This window comes from Oncorhynchus clarkii, chromosome 22, assembly GCF_045791955.1.
Source record: "Oncorhynchus clarkii lewisi isolate Uvic-CL-2024 chromosome 22, UVic_Ocla_1.0, whole genome shotgun sequence".
In the NCBI taxonomy this organism is placed as follows: domain Eukaryota; kingdom Metazoa; phylum Chordata; class Actinopteri; order Salmoniformes; family Salmonidae; genus Oncorhynchus; species Oncorhynchus clarkii.
In genome coordinates, this window is record NC_092168.1 from 48701000 (window position 1) to 48717306 (window position 16307).

The following is a 16307-nucleotide window of genomic DNA, read 5'->3' on the forward strand; positions in this document are numbered from 1 at the left end:
CTCCAGAAGGTCAGGACTCTGACTGGGCCACTCCAGAAGGTCAGGACTCTGACTGGGCCACTCCAGAAGGTCAGGACTCTGACTGGGCCACTCCAGAAGGTCAGGACTCTGACTGGGCCACTCCAGAAGGTCAGGACTCTGACTGGGCCACTCCAGAAGGTCAGGACTCTGACTGGGCCACTCCAGAAGGTCAGGACTCTGACTGGGCCACTCCAGAAGGTCAGGACTCTGACTGGGCCACTCCAGAAGGCGCATTGTCTTCTGTTGTTGATTTACTTCTGTGTTTTGGGTTGTTGTCCTGTTGCATCACCAAACTTCTGTTGAGCTTCAGTTGGCGGACAGATAGCCTTACATTATCCTTCAAAATGTCTTGATAAACTTGGGAATTCATTTTTCCGTCGACGATAGCAAGCTGTCCAGGCCCTGAGGCAGCAAAGCAGCCCCAAACCATGATGCCCCCTCCCTCCCTCCACCAAATCAAATCAAATGTATTTATATAGCCCTTCGTACATCAGCTGATATCACAAAGTGCTGTACAGAAACCCAGCCTAAAACCCCAAATAGCAAGCAATGCAGGTGTAGAAGCACGGTGGCTAGGAAAAACTCCCTAGAAAGGCCAACACCTAGGAAGAAACCTAGAGAGGAACCAGGCTATGAGGGGTGGCCAGTCCTCTTCTGGCTGTGCCGGGTGGAGATTAGAAACCTAGAGAGGAACCAGGCTATGAGGGGTGGCCAGTCCTCTTCTGGCTGTGCCGGGTGGAGATTAGAAACCTAGAGAGGAACCAGGCTATGAGGGGTGGCCAGTCCTCTTCTTGCTGTGCTGGGTGGAGATTAGAAACCTAGAGAGGAACCAGGCTATGAGGGGTGGCCAGTCCTCTTCTGGTTGTGCTGGGTGGAGATGCTTTACAGTTGGGATGAGGTTTTGATGTTCACATACTTTTCCCAACCTACACTCTGAATGTTTAAATGATGTATTCAATATAGACAAGAAAAATACAATAATTTGTGTGTTATTAGTTAAAGCAAGCTGTGTTGGTCTGTTGTTGTGACTTTTATCACCAATTTATGCAGAAATCCAGGTCATGTATCTTGGTAATTCCAAAGGGTTCACATACTTTTTCCAACCTACACTGTGAATGTTTAAATGATGTATTCAATATAGACAAGAAAAATACAATAATTTGTGTGTTATTAGTTTAAGCAGACTGTGTTGGTCTGTTGTTGTGACTTAGATGAAGATCAGATCAGATTTTATCACCAATTTATGCAGAAATCCAGGTCATTCCAAAGAGGTTCACATACTTTTTCTTGCCACTGTAACTAATGCCATCATGGGATTCTTTTGTATCCTTCTACCTGTCCTGGGGCTCCTATTGGCCAATGTTTTAGTGATGAAGTATGACAGAGGCTACACTCATAACCCCGGCCCTCTGTCTCGTCTGCAGGTGCTGTTCCTGTCAGAGGAGAGATTGTGTCTTGGGGATATCCCAGTCTGCTCTCGCTCCACACGGGTCCTGTTCCTGACGAATGTCTCCCACAGCGACAGAGTCCTCTACAACTGGAACCTGACTGACCAGGTTAGCGTGCAGTATATTAGCCTGGAGCCTGACTGACCAGGTTAGCATGCAGTATATTAGCCTGGAACCTGACTGACCAGGTTAGCATGCAGTATATTAGCCTGGGACCTGACTGACTAGGTTAGCATGCAGTATATTAGCCTGGAACCTGACTGACTAGGTTAGCATGCAGTATATTAGCCTGGAACCTGACTGACTAGGTTAGCATGCAGTATATTAGCCTGGAACCTGACTGACCAGGTTAGCATGCAGTATATTAGCCTGACTGACCAGGTTAGCATGCAGTATATTAGCCTGGAACCTGACTGACCAGGTTAGCATGCAGTATATTAGCCTGGAACCTGACTGACCAGGTTAGCATGCAGTATATTAGCCTGGAACCTGACTGACCAGGTTAGCATGCAGTATATTAGCCTGGAACCTGACTGACTAGGTTAGCATGCAGTATATTAGCCTGGAACCTGACTGACCAGGTTAGCATGCAGTATATTAGCCTGGAACCTGACTGACCAGGTTAGCGTGCAGTATATTAGCCTGGAACCTGACTGATCAGGTTAGCGTGCAGTATATTAGCCTGGAACCTGACTGACTAGGTTAGCATGCAGTATATTAGCCTGGAACCTGACTGACCAGGTTAGCATGCAGTATATTAGCCTGGAACCTGACTGACCAGGTTAGCATGCAGTATATTAGCCTGGAACCTGACTGACCAGGTTAGCATGCAGTATATTAGCCTGGAACCTGACTGACTAGGTTAGCATGCAGTATATTAGCCTGGAACCTGACTGACCAGGTTAGCATGCAGTATATTAGCCTGGAACCTGACTGACTAGGTTAGCATGCAGTATATTAGCCTGGAACCTGACTGACCAGGTTAGCATGCAGTATATTAGCCTGGAACCTGACTGACTAGGTTAGCATGCAGTATATTAGCCTGGAACCTGACTGACCAGGTTAGCATGCAGTATATTAGCCTGGAACCTGACTGACTAGGTTAGCATGTACTTAAGTTAAATAAAGGTGTTACATTTATTTATTTTTACCGGCCAAGTCGGTGTCCAAAAATACCTAATCGGCCATTCCGATGAATCGTTCGACCTCTAGTACACTGTACATGCTGCAGCATACTGGGCATACTGCAGCGCTTTGGACATACTGCAGCATACTGTACATACTGCAGCGTACTGGACATACTGCAGCGTACTGGACATACTGCAGCGTACCATACATATTGCAGCGTACTGGACATACTGCAGCGTACTGGACATACTGCAGCATACTGGACATACTGCAGCGTACTGGACATACTGCAGCATACTGGACATACTGCAGTATACTGTACATAATGCAGCATACTGTACATACTGCAGCGTACTGGACATATTGCAGCGTACTGGACATACTGGACATACTGCAGCATACTGTACATACTGCAGCGTACTGGACATACTGGACATACTGTACATACTGCAGCGTACTGGACATACTGCAGCGTACTGGACATACTGCAGCATACTGGACATACTGCAGCACTTTGGACATACTGCAGTATACTTTACATATTGCAGCATACTGGACATACTGCAGCATACTGTACATACTGCAGCCTATTGTACATACTGGACATACTGGACATACTGGACATAATACAGCGTACTGGACATACTGCATTGTACTGGACATATTGCAGCGTACTGGACATACTGCAGCATCCTGGACATACTGAACATACTGGACATAATACAGCGTACTGGACATACTGTACATACTGGACATACTGTACATACTGCAGCATACTGTACATACTGCAGCATACTGGACATACTGAAGCATACTGGACATACTGCAGCATACTGTACATACTGCAGCATACTGGACATAATACAGCATACTGTACATACTGCAGCATACTGGACATAATACAGCATACTGGACATACTGTACATACTGCAGCATACTGTACATACTGAAGCATACTGGACATACTGCAGCATACTGGACATACTGCAGCGTACTGGACATACTGCAGCATACTGGACATACTGCAGCGTACTGGACATACTGCAGCATACTGGACATACTGCAGCGTACTGGACATACTGCAGCATACTGTACATACTGAAGCATACTGGACATACTGCAGCGTACTGGACATACTGCAGCATACTGGACATACTGCAGCATACTGTACGCTACAGCTTACATTAATTAGTGCTTCTTTCTGTGGATGTTTGTTGAATGGGGAGAGTTGTTTTTTGGGGGGTTGTGTCAGTGAATGCTGTTTAATACTATGTGTGTGTCTTGCTGCGATTATTGTCCCTGCAGTCAGTCCAGATCTACCCAGAGCACGGTGCTCTGTCTCCAGGGGAGAGCTCTCTCTGTATCCTGACTCTCCAGGCCTCTGGCAGCCCCAGCTTCTACCAGCTAGACATCATCTGTGAGGTGAGGACCTTTATCACAGCTCTTTATATACCTACAAACTCTTGTCACGGTGGTCACTCATACGACCGTTTGTCTGTAGATGTTTCAATGCCGTGAACAGTGTAAATAGCATTCTGTCCATTTGTCTGTAGATGTTTCAATACCGTCAACAGTGTAAATAGCATTCTGTCCATTTGTCTATAGATGTTTCCATTTTGACATGTTACATGTTAGCAGACGGTTATTCGTCCATCTCATCACAGCAGGTCCAGAAAGACTCCAGACAGTCGGTGCATTGGTAAAACAACCACATATGATGTGTGACTGAGATGTTGTTGCTATGTTACCAGGTGACCCTGGAGGAGGCTCTGTCTCAGTACCGTCAGGATCTACAGCAGTGGGAGCTGGAGAGAGACAGACAGAGGAATGAGTTTAGCCTGACTGACAATGACCTGCAGCAGAGTCAGACCAGCTACCCCCAGGGTCATACACAGAGTCAGACCAGCTACCCCCAGGGTCATACACAGAGTCAGATCAGCTACCCCCAGGGTCATACACAGAGTCAGATCAGCTACCCCCAGGGTCATACACAGAGTCAAACACAGGAGAGCAACACTAAGGTGAGAATCATACTAGGACACACACACACACACACACACACACTGGGTTCTACTTACTGGTGATCTAACTCCTTCATGTTGTCCTGATGCAGGAGGTTCTACCTTCCCCACAGAGGACTGGACCTGTAGTCAGGAAATACAAGGTAACAGGAAACACCTGGGTCCTGTAGTCAGGAAATACAAGGTAACAGGAAACACCTGGACCTGTAGTCAGGAAGTACAAGGTAACAGGAAACACCTGGACCCTGTAGTCAGGAAATACAAGGTAACAGGAAACACCTGGACCCTGTAGTCAGGAGATACAAGGTAACAGGAAACACCTGGACCCTGTAGTCAGGAAATACAAGGTAACAGGAAACACCTGGACCCTGTAGTCAGGGTAACAGGAAACACCTGGACCCTGTAGTCAGGAAATACAAGGTAACAGGAAACACTGTAGTCAGGGTAACAGGAAACACCTGGATGTTATAGATTTTGCCAAACCTGATCCCAGATCAGATTTGTGCTGTATAACCAACTCCTATGGCTGATGGTCTTGCCAAGTTTGACATGACAAAACAGCACAAACTGATCTGGTTAGATATTTTTAAGCAATAATGTCCGAGCAGGGTGTGGTATATGGCCAATGTACCAGGGCTAAGGGCTGTTCTTAAGCACGACTCAATGCAGAGTGCCTGAATACAGTCCTTAGCCGTGATATATTGGCCATATACCACAAACCCCCGAGGTGCCTTATTGCTATTATGAACTGGTTACCAATGTAATTAGAACCATAAAAAAGAATGTTTTGTCATACCCGTGGTATACGGTCTGATATACCACGGCTGTCAGCCAATCAGCATTCAGGGCTCGAACGACCCAGTTTATAATCTAGAATAGATATTATTCAGTGTTTAACTCTCTCTGCCCCTCTCTCTCTCTCTCTCTCTCTCCCCCTCGCTCTCTCTCTCTCTCTCTCTCCCCCTCGCTCTCTCTCTCTCTCCCCCTCGCTCTCTCTCTCTCTCTCCCCCTCGCTCTCTCTCTCTCTCCCCCTCGCTCTCTCTCTGCCCCTCGCTCTCTCTCTCTCCCCCTCGCTCTCTCTCTCTCTGCCCCTCGCTCTCTCTCTCTCTCCCCCTCGCTCTCTCTCTCTCTGTCCCTCGCTCTCTCTCTCTGCCCCTCGCTCACTCTCTCTCCCCCTCGCTCTCTCTCTCTCTCCCCTTCGCTCTCTCTCTCTCTGCCCCTCGCTCTCTCTCTCTCTCTCTCTCTCTCCCCCTCGCTCTCTCTCTCTCTCTCCCCCTCGCTCTCGCTCTCTCTCCCCCTCGCTCTCTCTCTCTCTGCCCCTCGCTCTCTCTCTCTCTGCCCCTCGCTCTCTCTCTCTCCCCATCGCTCTCTCTCTCTCTCTGCCCCTCACTCTCTCTCTCTCTCTGCCCCTCGCTCTCTCTCTCTCTGCCCCTCGCTCTCTCTCTCTGCCCCTCGCTCTCTCTCTCTCTCCCCCTCGCTCTCTCTCTCTCTGCCCCTCGCTCTCTCTCTCTCCCCATCTCTCTCTCTCTCTCTCCCCCTCGCGCTCTCTCTCTCTCCCCCTCGCGCTCTCTCTCTATCCCCCTCGCTCTCTCTCTCTCTCCCCCTCGCTCTCTCTCTCTCCCCCTCGCTCTCTCTCTCTCTGCCCCTCGCTCTCTCTCTCTCTCCCCATCGCTTTCTCTCTCTCTCTCCCCCTCGCTCTCTCTCTCTGCCCCTCGCTCTCTCTCTCTCTCTGCCCCTCGCTCTCTCTCTCTCACCCCCTCGCTCTCTCTCCCCCTCGCTCTCTCGCTCTCTCTCTCTCTCCCCTCGCTCTCTCTCTCTCTCCCCCTCGCTCTCTCTCTCTGCCCCTCTCTCTCTCTCCCCCTCGCTCTCTCTCTCTCTCTCCCCCTCGCTCTCTCTCTCTCTCTCTCTCTCCGTCGCTCTCTCTCTCCCCCTCGCTCTCTCTCTCTCCCCCTCGCTCTCTCTCTTTAAGACTCTGCCTCCTATCTGTAGCAGCAGTGCCGTGGTTGGGGGTATGTGTAGCAGGCCCAGCCGTGCAGAGCGGAGGGCCCAGAGAGAGGCTAGCCAGGTATGGAGGAGACCTGAACCGCCCTGCCCCACCCTGCTACACCTGGGGGTCACCGCCCGCTCACACTCCCTCCTAGAGTTCCAGACCTTCTTCCCCTCCCTGCTCAGCACACACCACATCAACAGGTACAGTACATTGACTACCCTGCGGTCAGCCAAAAGACCTTCAGAGTGTTTCAGGGGATAGGTTGAGTGAGGGTGGTGGGTGGAATTGCTCATCTAAATCACATAATGAGTAATTATTTGGGGATGCAAGGTGATTGGTAGATCAGGGATTCTGTGCAGTCAGACTGCAATTACTCAATCTCAAACACACACCTTGACTGGGAGGGTTACTGTGTCTATAGTCATGTTTTACTGTGTCTATAGTGGTGTTTAACTGAGACTTCTTCTTTCTTCAGGTCGGCCCGGCCCAATGTGACCCGTTGTGGATCCCGTCAGAGCAGACCTCCATCTGTAGACATGCCTCCTCTCAGCCACGGACCAGAGAGAGAGATCATTACCCACACGCTCACCTCTATATTCAGGTACAGTAACTCTCCTCTATATTCAGGTAGAGTAACTCTCCTCTATTTTCAGGTACAGTAACTCTCCTCTCCTCCATATTCAGGTTCAGTAACTCTCCTCTATATTCAGGTATAGTAACTCTCCTCTATATTCAGGTACAGTAACTCTCTTCTCCTCTATATTCAGGTTCAGTAACTCTCCTCTCCTCTATATTCAGCTACAATAACTCTCCTCTATATTCAGGTAGAGTAACCCTCCTCTATATTCAGGTACAGTAACTCTCCTCTATATTCAGGTAGAGTAACTCTCCTCTATATTCAGGTTCAGTAACTCTCCTCTATATTCAGGTTCAGTAACTCTCCTCTATATTCAGGTTCAGTAACTCTCTTCTATATTCAGGTTCAGTAACTCTCCTCTATATTCAGGTTCAGTAACTCTCCTCTATATTCAGGTACAGTAACTCTCCTCTATATTCAGGTACAGACAGTAACTCTCCTCTATATTCAGGTTCAGTAACTCTCCTCTATATTCAGGTACAGTAACTCTCCTCTATATTCAGGTACAGACAGTAACTCTCCTCTATATTCAGGTACAGTAACTCTCCTCTATATTCAGGTACAGACAGTAACTCTCCTCTATATTCAGGTTCAGTAACTCTCCTCTATATTCAGGTTCAGTTCTGTGTGGTTAGTTGGCAGCATCTAAAGAGTTAGATGAAAGGTGAGATGCTTAGTTCCTCACCATGTGGCCGTAAGAAAGGCCCTGAGAGACTCTGTGGTGCTTCTAGCCTGTCCACTATGCACTATGGAGTTGGTGTATAGCTGTATCTTTCTTCACTGTTCCCTGTAGGAGCCTCCTGGACGACCCTCACTTCCACCACTCTCTGGTGAACGGTGTGGCTGAACCCGTGCCCTACTTCACCCAGCTGAGACAGACTGCCTACACCCCTACCACACCTCTCCCTGGGGCTGCTACGCCTTATCCTGGAACCAGGGAGGCTCCTCCACCTTGCCCCCCTACTCCTCAGCTCCTCATGGGGGGCAGTCTGTACAGTGCTGGGGTAACAGAGGTAACAAAGCAACAGCCACAGACCCAGAAGCCAACAGTGAAGCGAGAGCGTCAGCTCAACGTTCAGGAGACCATCCGCAGGTGAGCTGGGTTGGGTGGGGCGACATACAGTTGAAGTCGGAAGTTTACATACACTTTGGTTGGAGTCATTAAAACACATTTTTCAACCACTCTTCACATTTCTTGTTAACAAAGTCTTTTTTCCAACAATTGTTTCCAGACAGATTATTTCACTTATAATTCATAGTATCACAATTCCAGTGGGTCAGAAGTTTACATGCAGTAATTGACTGTACAGCTTGGAAAATACCAGAAAATGTCATCGTTTTGGAAGCTTCTGATAGGCTAATTGACATAATTTGAGTCAATTTCAGGTGTACCTGTGGATGTATTTCAAGGCCTACCTTCAAACTCAGTGCCTTGACATCATGGGGAAATCAAAAGAAATCAGCCAAGACCTCAGAAAAAAATTTGTAGACCTCCACAAGTCTGGTTCATCCTTGGGAGAAATTTCCAAACGCCTGAAGGTACCACGTTCATCTGTACAAACAATAGTACGCAAGTATAAACACCATGGGACCACGCAGCCGTCATACCGCTCAGGAAGGAGACGCATTCTGTCTCCGAGAGATGAACGTACTTTGGTGCGGAAAGTTCAAATCAATCCCAGAAAAGCAGCAAAGGACCTTGTGAAGATGCTGGAGGAAACAGGTACAAAAGTATCTATATCCACAATAAAACAAGTCCTATATTGACATAACCTGAAAGGCTGCTCAGCAAGAAAGAAGCCACGGCTCAAAACCGCCATAAAAAAGCCAGACTACGGTTTGCAACTGCTGTCGTGGAAATGTCCTGTATTACCAAATCATAAGAGAGCAAACCACACACAAGTCAGAGTTATCATAATGTCCATCTTTAATTATATGAGCTTCACCATAGCCCTGTGACTCTCAGATCAATTCAGTGTCTATAAATGAATTCTCTGAGAGTGCTTACAAAACAGTTCTTAGTATCATTTATAGCCAAGACACACCCATTTAAACTCACATGACAAATAACAGATCTTAGGAACATTGCACAAAGGAAGACACAGCATTTGCTATAAATTATTGTTCAGTTTTCTCTCTTAGACGAGGTTCTACTTCTCGTTCTTGGTACAACATAGTACCAAAACGTTACCTCATCCAATGGCATATATCAATTGTCAATCCTCGATACTCCCATCTTAAATACACCCCCTCCTGGACAAGCTCACCGAGACAGTGAGCCTCTTAGGTCATACACTCAATCAAGATAAGGTCAACCTCAGAGGGGACATGTAATAGTTACAGACACATTCCCATAAGAATACAAGCCTGACCTCTCCACTCTCTGGGGCCCAAGTCACTTTCCCACATAAGCATTATTATGTAAATTGATAAAACATCTTATTTATCAATGTTACCTAAAGAATTCTGATTCTGATGCCACACTAAACATGGGGACAAAGATTGTACTTTTTGGAGAAATGTCCTCTGGTCTGATGAAACAAAAATGGAACTGTTTGGCCATAATGACAATCGTTATGTTTGGAGGAAAAAAGGGGGAGGCTTGAAGCACGGGAGTGGCAGCATCATGTTGTGGGGGTGGCAGCATCATGTTGTGGGGGTGCGTTGCTGCAGGAGAGACTGTGCACTTCACAAAATCGATGGCATCATGAGGGAGGAAAATTATGAGGATATATTGAAGCAACATCTCAAGACATCAGTCAGGAAGTTAAAGCTTGGTCGCAAATGGGTCTTCCAAATGGACAATGACCCCAGGCATACTTCCAAAGTTGTGGAAAAATGGCTTCAGGACAACAAAGTCAAGGTATTGGAGTGGCCATCACAAAGCCCTGACCTCAATCCTATTTTTTTACTAGGATTAAATGTCAGTAATTGTGAAAAACTGAGTTTAAATGTATTTGGCTAAGGTATATGTAAACTTCCGACTTCAGCTGTACGTGGGGCAGGGCTTTAGGTAACCAGTTATAGACGATTTAGTAGCAGTCTAAACAGGAAATACTTCAAACAAATCTATGACCAAACCTTTTACAGATTGTGACTTTTAAGGGTAGAAATATCAGATATTAAAAGGTAATGAACACGTTTGGAATGTTGTATCCCTTAAATTAATGTGAATTAAGGTACTGTTGTTCCCCTTGAATTAAGAGACTGTTCCTTTGGTAACCTCTCTGTGTTCACTTCTGCTACCCCTCCTCCCTTTCCTCTCCTTCCTCTCCTCTTCCCCTCCTCCCTCTCCTCTTCCCCTCCTTCCTCTCCTCTTCCCCTACTCCCCTTCCCCTCCTCCCTCTCCTCTTCCCCTCCTCCTCCCTCTCCTCTTCCTCTTCCCCTCCCAGGTTGCCAGAGTTCTGTGACGTGACAGAGGAGGTTCTCCTCAACACCTTACAGAACCTGATGATGGAGGCCTTCCTGGGAGAGCTGGTCCTTACAGCCAGGCCACGAATCATCGCTCTGCCTCCTGTCTCTGCCAGGTCTGTCAGAACCTCCTGGATGCCAGAATAGCCTGTTCTCAGATCTGTTTGTGTGGGCTTGTCAACTCCTACGGTCAGACCCACACGCCATCCAGCTTGTACAATGATCATAAAACCGATTTTTCTACAGAAGTTGGATCTATCAAGCATGTTCATTAGTCCAGACTCCACAGATTACACATTTCCATTGATCACAGCCATTATCAATAAGGTTAAACTGTGACTTATCACTCGTTGATGGCTATAGTAACCAGCTATGTTTCATTTATCAACATTTACAGTTGTTTCACCAGATATCTCATGTCCTATACATTACAGTATGTTCAGGATGTCCTGGGATCCTGAGTGGTTCAGTGGTCTAAAAGCACTGTATCTCTAGGGGCGTCACTACAGACCCCGGTTCGAATCCAGGCTGTATCACAATTGGCCCAGCGTCGTCCGGGTTCGGCCGTCATTGTAAATAAAGAATTTGTTCTTAATAGACTTGCCTAGTTAAATTTGCATAGAATATAGATGTGACAGTTGCACGTCACAACAACAACACCTACAGTGTCATATAAATGTAGTGGTTCAATTGTTTCCATTACCCATCTAGCCAAATTGCACATTAATAAATTGGAGACGGCCTGTATGTCGTCCCACATATCTGTTTAATGTATCAGGTTACCAGTGAAAAGGAGAGAATGACAAAATGAACAAATCATTTGCCAACGTATCGTCACGGGTCCTGCCAAGGGGAAAATTAATTGCCAGAAAAGCAGGGCGAAGTAATTCATGCATTCTTTTTTATTTTTTTTATTTTACCCCTTTTTCTCCCCAATTTCGTGGTATCCAATTCTTTTAGTAGCTACTATCTTGTCTCATCGCTACAACTCCCGTACGGGCTCGGGAGAGACGAAGGTTGAAAGCCATGCGTCCTCCGATACACAACCCAACCAAGCACTGCTTCTTAACACTGCGCCATCCAACCCGGAAGCCAGCCGCACCAATGTGTCGGGAGGAAACACTGTGCACCTGCGCCCGGCCCGCCACAGGAGTCGCTGGTGCACGATGAGACAAGGACACCCCTGCTTCTTAACACTGCGCCATCCAACCCGGAAGCCAGCCGCACCAATGTGTCGGAGGAAACACTGTGCACCTGCGCCCGGCCCGCCACAGGAGTCGCTGGTGCGCGATGAGACAAGGACACCCCTACCGACCAAGCCCTCCCTAAACCGGGCGACGCTAGGCCAATTGTGCCTGGGCGCTAACCCAGGGACTCTGATGGCACAGCTGGCGCTGCAGTACAGCGCCCTTAACCACAATCCTTGTCCAGGAAAGAAACAGTTTTTCGTTCCAGCATTTAGAAGTTGATGTGGAGGGGAGTTTGATGACATCAAGTGTCCCCGCGTACCTTCAAAAGTATTCAGCAATGATCATTTAGTCAAAACACCAGGTCTCAAAGAGAGTTCGACAAAAGCAACTTCCACCTGATAAAATGTCTCCAATATCTGCTGTTTCCCATTTTTTTTGCAGACTGCTTTTGTCAAATAAACCTGGATCAACAGACTGCTCTGTTTCGTCTTATCTAGGAGGAACAGCTGTGGTTCCAGGAGGCTGTCCAGAGGTGGAGCTGACCCAGACAGGAGCAGAGAGACCAGCGGGGTTCCTCTGGGTCTTAGCTTCAGCCCATCCTCTTCACTACTGGCCAACCTGGCATGGACCTAACCAGTGTTTTATTCCACACAATGCCTCAACATTATTTCATACCCAATTAATAACTATTAAAAAAAAAAAAAGTTCAACAAAAGTTGATTTGACCATTTTAAAATAGCGATTCACGTCTCGATGCCCTGATCTACAATGTGATTAGTACTTTCACACCCTCATGTACCTGATAGTATCTCCGTGAAGCACTGGACAGTTTCACTTCACTATATCTAGCCTTTATACTAAACCCAAAACATTGACAACAGACCATTCCAAAAACACATTTTTTGTTTATTAAAAAGGAATTCAGTCCACAGTAGTTAAGACTTTGGCACCTACAATATATATATTAAAAAAAAAAAAAAAAAAACGTGTACACCCCAAATAGCATTAAAACAAAATGCTTGGATAAAAGAGATAAATTAAAAACAGCAGTTGAGGTGGGTATGAAACAATGCAACTCAACTGGCAGCCATCTTAGAGCTTCCGTTCACAAAATGGCAGAAGTACATGAACACAACAGATACAATTCTGGACATTGAATGAACACCCACTTGCAGTGTACCTCTGTGATACAACTCTTGCATTAAAGCAGTGGTATTCAGCGGGGACCCCATTTCCCCCCCCCCCACGATTGAATTTCTGGGGACCAAATTTCTTATGATCCCACCCCATATCAAATAACAACCTTCAAAAAATAAAAAAAAATATTCTACATAAACGTCTTCTCAAAAATGAAAAGAAACCAATAAATACATTTACTCAATAACATTTTATTTTTCTAATTATTTCTCAAAAACGTTTGTATAATGTCCCATACAATAATCTGTACTCTTGGTTTCTGGTTCTTCATTTTTAATATATATATAAAAATGGCGACCCCACTCAGACCACGACTTTGAATACCACTGCATTAAAGACCGTGCTTGGTTTTAAAAAGGAATGTGTTTTGTTTTGTTAGACTGGTAGTTGAAGTCTCCAAAGAGATTTGAAATGCATGAAGACAAGGTGCTCATGCGAGACCTCTGTATCCAAGTGGTTCACTATATAGGGAATAGGGTTATACGTCAAAACAGCGATCTTATTTCTCTGTAGAACCATTTGAGCTCGGACGGGATTGGTTGGAAATATTATCCATTCCAGATAGGTCACGATGCCGGCAAGAGTTTCCCCATATTGTAAACTTCTGAATGGGGTAAAATCTCACATCAGAGAGAGAAAGCTCTGGTTCGGGCAGCACAGAGTAGAAACAGAGTAGGCTACAGGAGGATTAGGAACAGCACAGAGTAGGAACAGAGTAGGCTACAGGAGGAATGGCAACAGCACAGAGTAGGAACAGATTAGGCTACAGGAGGATTAGGAACAGCACAGAGTAGGAACAGAGTAGGCTACAGGAGGAATGGCAACAGCACAGAGTAGAAACAGAGTAGGCTACAGGAGGAATGGCAACAGCACAGAGTAGAAACAGAGTAGGCTACAGGAGGAATGGCAACAGCACAGAGTAGAAACAGAGTAGGCTACAGGAAGAATGGCAACAGCACAGAGTAGAAACAGAGTAGGCTACAGAAGGATTAGGAACAGCACAGAGTAGGAACAGAGTAGGCTACATGAGGATTAGGAACAGCACAGAGTAGAAACAGAGTAGGCTACAGGAGGAATGGCAACAGCACAGAGTAGGAACAGAGTAGGCTACAGGAGGATTAGGAACAGCACAGAGTAGGAACAGAGTAGGCTACAGGAGGATTAGGAACAGCACAGAGTAGAAACAGAGTAGGCTACAGGAGGAATGGCAACAGCACAGAGTAGAAACAGAGTAGGCTACAGGAGGAATACTGAACGGCTTTAGAACCTCTACAGATTTTCCATTTTCTCTTTTCATGGGAATGTCTCGAAGGACTAGGTAGGACAACGGAACCAAACATTAAAATATAAAAGACCCTTTCTTTGCCTTGGGGGGGGGGGGGGGGTATTTTGAAGTGACGCTATAGAAAGGAGTGGCAATGTGGAGAAGCAGCAGGATGGTGGTTAATTGGTCAGACCAGACCACTGATCAAGGTTAGTGAATGACAGGAACAGGAAGGCAGCACGTAGTTGACACTTCCTACAGTAATATGTTCCATGGAGTACTTCTGTGACGGCACGGGAAGACATCGCCATAAAAATACAAGTCTATAAGAATTCAATAGGAATTATATTTCCATGGGCGACACATAGGAAGTCCCACCAAGTTGACTACTTAAAAAAAAAAAAAAAATGGTGCATGCTAGCAGTCTTTTGTGAGACTGATCCTAGTGCACTCTAGGTTTTATAACTCTGTACGTCACAGGTACAGCGCCTTCAGGAAGTATTCGCACACCTCGACTTTTTCCACATTGTTGTTGTTGTTGTTACAGCCTGAATTTAAAATGGATTAAATAGAAATTGTGTGTCAATGATTTACACACAATTACCCCATAATGTCAAAATGGAATATCGTTTTGTAGAACATTGTGTAAAGTAATAAAAATGTTAAAAGTGGAAATGTATTGAGTCAATAAGTATTCAACCCCTTTGTAATGGCAAGCCTAAAGTTCAGGAGTAAAAATGTGCTTGACAAATGGCATAATAAGTTGTTTAACCTTTTTTTTTTTTATGACTATCCCATCTCTTTACCCCACACAAGTGTCTGTGAGGTCACTCAATCGAGTAGTGAATTTCAAGCACCGATTCAACCACAAAGACAAGGGAGGTTTTCCAATGCCTCGCAAAGAAGGGCACCTATTGGTAGCAGACACTGAATATCCCTTTGAGCATGGTGAAGTTATTATTTACACTTTGGATGGTGCATCTATACACCCAGTCACTACAAAGATACAGGCGTCCTTCCTAACTCAGTTGCCGGAGAGGAAGGAAACCACTCAGGGATTTCACCAGGACAATAACCTAAACCACATGGCCAAATCTACACTGGAGTTGCTTACCAAGAAGACAGTGAATGTTCCTGAGTGGCCTTGTTACAGTTTTGATTTCAAAACTGAAATCAGCTTGAAAATCTATGGCAATTACTTGAAAATGGCTGTCTAGCAATGATCTACAACCAACTTGACAGAGCTTGAACAATTATTATAAAAAAAAATTAAATGCCAAATATTGTACAATCCAGGTGTGCAAAGCTCTTAGAGATTGACCCAGAAAAGTCCTACAAAGTATTTCATTATATATATTTGCTAAAAATTTCTAAAAACATTTTCACTTTCATTAAAAAATCTATTTAATCCATTTTGAATTCCGGCTGAATTCAAGTAAGTCCAGGGAATGGAATACTTTCTGAAGGCCCTGTAATGTGAGGAGTCTGAGGAGGAGGATGTGGTTCTCCTCTCCTTTACTCGGAGGATTGCTGTACATCTGCTAGGAGCTCTGGTCTCAGACACTCTATAGGGCACTGGATGTTCTGTTGGGAAGACAGAAAGGAAACAGAGTTCATTTAAAGTACGTGTTAGCATGACGGTCAATAAGGAAATGCGCTTTTTTTTTACCTTTATTTAACTAGCAAATTCTTATTTTCAATGACGGCCTAGGGAACAGTGGGTTAACTGCCTGTTCAGGTGCAGAACGACAGATTTGTACCTTGTCAGCTCGGGGATTTGAACTTGCAACCTTCCGGTTACTAGTCCAACGCTCTAACCACTAGGCTACCCTACATGATATACAGCTGATCTCGATTGACATATGGGAGTTCACAAAGACATTTGTGTCCATGTTATTATGGGCCAGTAGGTGGCAGGATGAAAGGCCAGCTTTAGAATCCAAGGAGCACAGAATAAAATAAACACTAGAAAGGACACTGGTAAACCTTTAACGTAACTA

At 45.7% G+C, this 16307-nt stretch overlaps 2 protein-coding genes across 2 annotated transcripts in view; one reads left to right on the forward strand and one right to left on the reverse strand.

The window, feature by feature from the left end:
- Nucleotides 1-12479, forward strand: part of LOC139380156 (cilia and flagella associated protein 65) — a 61452-nt gene extending 48973 nt beyond the window's left edge. The window contains exons 24-32 of the mRNA XM_071122599.1: nt 1446-1577; nt 3903-4019; nt 4349-4618; nt 4810-4842; nt 6588-6808; nt 7084-7209; nt 8039-8338; nt 10638-10772; nt 12344-12479. Of these exons, the coding sequence (XP_070978700.1) occupies nt 1446-1577; nt 3903-4019; nt 4349-4618; nt 4810-4842; nt 6588-6808; nt 7084-7209; nt 8039-8338; nt 10638-10772; nt 12344-12479 (1470 nt within the window). The remainder of the gene's footprint in view (nt 1-1445; nt 1578-3902; nt 4020-4348; nt 4619-4809; nt 4843-6587; nt 6809-7083; nt 7210-8038; nt 8339-10637; nt 10773-12343) is intronic.
- A 252-nt stretch (nt 12480-12731) lies between these two features.
- Nucleotides 12732-16307, reverse strand: part of LOC139380990 (fibronectin 1a) — a 59223-nt gene continuing 55647 nt past the window's right edge. The window contains exon 46 of the mRNA XM_071124209.1: nt 12732-15891. Within this exon, the coding sequence (XP_070980310.1) occupies nt 15823-15891 (69 nt within the window). The 3' untranslated portion in view covers nt 12732-15822. The remainder of the gene's footprint in view (nt 15892-16307) is intronic.